Source organism: Epinephelus moara, chromosome 8 (assembly GCF_006386435.1).
Source record: "Epinephelus moara isolate mb chromosome 8, YSFRI_EMoa_1.0, whole genome shotgun sequence".
Classification (NCBI taxonomy): Eukaryota; Metazoa; Chordata; class Actinopteri; order Perciformes; family Serranidae; genus Epinephelus; species Epinephelus moara.
The window spans coordinates 20212231-20216050 of NC_065513.1; the positions used below are offsets into that span (position 1 = coordinate 20212231).

General features: G+C 39.7%; 1 protein-coding gene across 2 annotated transcripts in view; it reads left to right on the plus strand.

Annotated features, from left to right (window-relative positions):
* The first annotated feature begins 6 nt into the window (after positions 1-6).
* Positions 7-3820, plus strand: part of slc14a2 (solute carrier family 14 member 2) — an 18329-nt gene continuing 14515 nt past the window's right edge. Inside the window, exons 1-2 of one of the 2 annotated variants that reach the window (XM_050051101.1) lie at positions 7-219; positions 2854-3211. Coding sequence is in view for 1 of the 2 variants with exons in the window: in XM_050051100.1 (XP_049907057.1) it covers positions 2907-2918 (12 nt within the window). In the remaining variant the exon portion in view is untranslated. Of the gene's footprint in view, positions 220-2853; positions 3212-3820 lie in introns of those variants that run through there. The other variant, XM_050051100.1, reaches the window with a different exon arrangement.

The following is a 3820-nucleotide window of genomic DNA, read 5'->3' on the forward strand; positions in this document are numbered from 1 at the left end:
GAGATTTTGGAAAACTCCGGTTGCGCGTTTGCATGTAAACTGAGATAAACGGAGATAGCAGAGTTATAGGCAGCCGACGTCACAGTATGCACCGGAACTTGCGCCTGTCTCAAAAGTGCGATCTATGTTGCTATGGTGACAATGGATACATGGAAGGCTTGAGCTTCTCGTTACACTGCCACCTACAGGTTTGGCATGCTCTTGTGTATATATGCATGGGTAAGTGTAAACGAAGAATTTTTTGAAAACGGAGACGGTGAAATGTCCGTTTATGAAAATAGCCGGCAACGTGTAAACGGCCTCTTAGAAGCTACAGAAATCTCCATGTCCACTCATTGGGATTTAGGATCAATCCCATCTATTGCTCACTACTAACTCATTTGTTTTGTACACATTGAGCCAACAGTATTTCAGACAAAAGAGCGGTGCTCTGCCTGTTATAATTTACTTAATCTGTAACATCTCTATGAGCCTCAGGAAATAGGGGATGGTATAATCTATACAATAAAATCCAATCTTCTTTGCTCTGAAGAAATACTGTAATGCATATGTAGCCCACTGCCAAGTACAGGATTCAATGTTAAAGATCAGATATACAGCATTGTACATGGTTGCTTAGACATTTGCTGTCATTCCTCTTAAATCATTGATGGCACAAACGTGAATGTTCCGGAGGAAGGACTGGTAATATTACAAGCAGACGCAGATTTGGAAATGATTGTTATTGATATTGAAACTGAAATTGAATGAGATAATTGTTGCTATGTGTACCGGGGGTGGCTAGCATTTTCAAAGTCTATCTTGCACCAGAATGGGGATCAAAAAGCTTGCTGTACTTTAAATACTACAACACTGCAAACTATACAGAATCACAGTTTACTCACAGCTCTTATCTTACACTTAATTCACATCACATAACCCGCATTTTAGCTTACATCATGCGTTTAAAAATGACTTTATGTGCAACACCTTGTTGGCGTCACTCAGTCCCTATAACCCAAATGCTGCTTGTGCCCATTCCAATGTGCAACAGGTGACGTCACATTTAAGATGCTGAACAAATTGGATTTAAAACAGTGTGGCTTATACTGACCACATTAACCTTTATAGTGAATACAGTATAAGTGCCCTTTGTCCAAAGTGCTATATTGCTATATTGCAACTGGACTTGCTTGAGGATGTTGCCTATGATACAGTACTTAGGATTACCATGACCTGGATGACTGAGAGTCTTCACCAACAAGTGCCCTTTGTATTGTCATCATTATATGGAAAAGCAAACATTAAAGAATGATCAATATATTCTGTTCTTTCACTCCTTTCATCTCCCTCTAGCGTATCTCACCTTGGCTTAAACTTACCTTGTTAGCACAGGGGCGTATCTTTTGTAGAAGTGTTAATCCACCACAATATTATCACTATTACATAAACAGTTTATCGTCATGATAACTACAGGCAACTCTAGATGAGCCATAGCTTAGCCTAATATTGGTTTGTGTGTCCTATGAACCGTCCAACACATGTGTAGAACAACCCTTTGGCTGTGACAGGTTTTGTGTTAACATGCCAAACTGACACATCTTAAGGTGTAGAAAATCTACCTGACGTGTTGAAGCGTCAAATATTGTTGCACTGAAGTGTAAAAATATAGTGTGTTAATTTGACCAAATGCACTATAACACATTTAATGTTGTCGAAACACAAAGTCTCGCATACCATGCAGCAGTGCTAAAGCAGTGCTATGTGACCGGTGTGACACCTTTGAATTTATGCCTTTAAGACAGGAGGACAGGTAAAACATGAGGGTTAAAGACCTTGTCCGTTCAGTCACTGTCTCAAGCAAGAGGACTGACAGGCTGAACCTGCTGATGAACACGATGACATGACACGGTGACTCAACAGCTGCCATAAATGCCATGACCTACTTAAAGATTTAACTTCACCATATTTTTTTTAAGTGAAAGTGAAAAATGAAAGAGCTCACAGTATAAAGAGCTACATTTACGTGAAGTAATAGAAGTTGCACTGATATGATTGATTTGTTTTGTGCATGTAAAAAAAAATACAAGAATAACTTGAATATTACTATGAAATATTTTACACAATTGCAGGATCTGTTGAAAAGCAAACAACATTCTTCATTCCTCTTTTGATTAGTTTGAAGAAATTGTTGTAAATCTCAGGCTACTCCGCTTCCTTCTTCAGCGATGAAGAGATGTCTGTGGTAGCAATCAATGCTGCTCATCTTCTCTCTAACTCTACTTTAATTGTGCTTAACGACTAAATAAATGCCAGAGGAACAAACATTCTCCTCTGTGCTCGCATTATCCATCTGTAAGTGTATGTGTGCGCACGTGTGTGTCTGCTGTTTATGATAATGTGACTTTGATATCATGTGATGATGGTAATTTTTTTAGCGGATCCACCTATGAGACATTTCCCTTTTAAACTCCTTATATGGGTTTATTTCAATAACTGTTGGAGGCTGACAGGGGTGAAATTATTTATTTATCTTGTGAGCCTTTCTGACCCCCAAAAGCTGAAATAATTCAATTCAAATCACAAATTTATTCACAATAACAGATGAAGAAATGGAACACCCTGATAAGCTTGAGAATAGGGGCCCAGACTTAAAGCAAATTGTATTTTAAAGAGTATTCTTTGGGGCTTTTGCCTTTAATGGACAGGAGAGAGTGAAATGGGGGGGGTGAGAGAGAGTAGGGGGATGACATGCAGCAAATGGTTGCGAGCAGGACTTACTCTTCCAAAGGCAAAGACGTGTGTTGTTTTTTTTTACTGCTGTTATTTTTCACTGTTTTTCTTTTCGGCGCGCTAATGTTGTTTTTCTTGTAGGCACCTCGGACAGCTTAAGAAGACAAAGCAGCAGTGGTTTCCAGTGGATCTTCATGCCAGTTCTGGTGAGGGTTTGTATAGCAGATTAGGCTGTTGTGGTGCTGTTGCACCATAGTAAGTAACTACTTTTGGTGTAGTGAGTTTCGTTGTAGCTATGGAGAAGAACTACAGGGGCACAGCCTACATATCAGTGGTTAATTGTAGACCGCAGTGACCCAAACTACGCCCTAAGTGCCAGTACTACCTGACCTAGCTCGTCAATGGCTCGACCTACTGGAGCATCAACGTCTCTGGCTGTTCCTCCAGTCAGTTGTCCAGGTCCCAGCCTCTCCTTGTGCATATTAGACTCTACAAACAGGTATGCTGTTTTTTATTGTAGCTCTCGAAAGCCTAATTTTTACCTTTTAGCTTAGCAATGCTAATTTTACATTTACCTTAGGAAACGCTCATCAGCTGGCCAAGTCCACCTGACGTCACCACCAGCTGATCGGAGCTGCTGCTGCTTTGTCTCCTGCTTTTTCTCTTGTTTTGTCTCCAGCTGTGTCCAAGCTCTGTATTACTATGTGCTGCTTTGCGGCTCGGGCAGTAGTTAGTCTGCCTTGCAGTTTTGGCTACAGCCGGCTTGGCTGCGCAGTGGACTGCAGATACCTGGATTTAATTCCCTTATTTAAATTGTGTGATTGTGTTGAGTTACTCCCTTATCTTTGTTTATTTTGTTAACACATTTAGATCAGCCCCCTTAACTTCCCATTTAATTTCAATAGTTGGTTTTGATTAATTTGATTTCTTTGTGTAAATTAGATATGTGTTTGGGGCAAGTGTTTTTGTTTCTTTACTTTGTTTATTCATCTCTTTGTTTTTGGGCAGTTTATTTGTTTAGATTGTTGTTGTCACCTGCCCATTTTTCCTCAGTTTGTATATTTTGTCTTATCAATCAATCAATCAATCAATCAATCAATCAATCAAT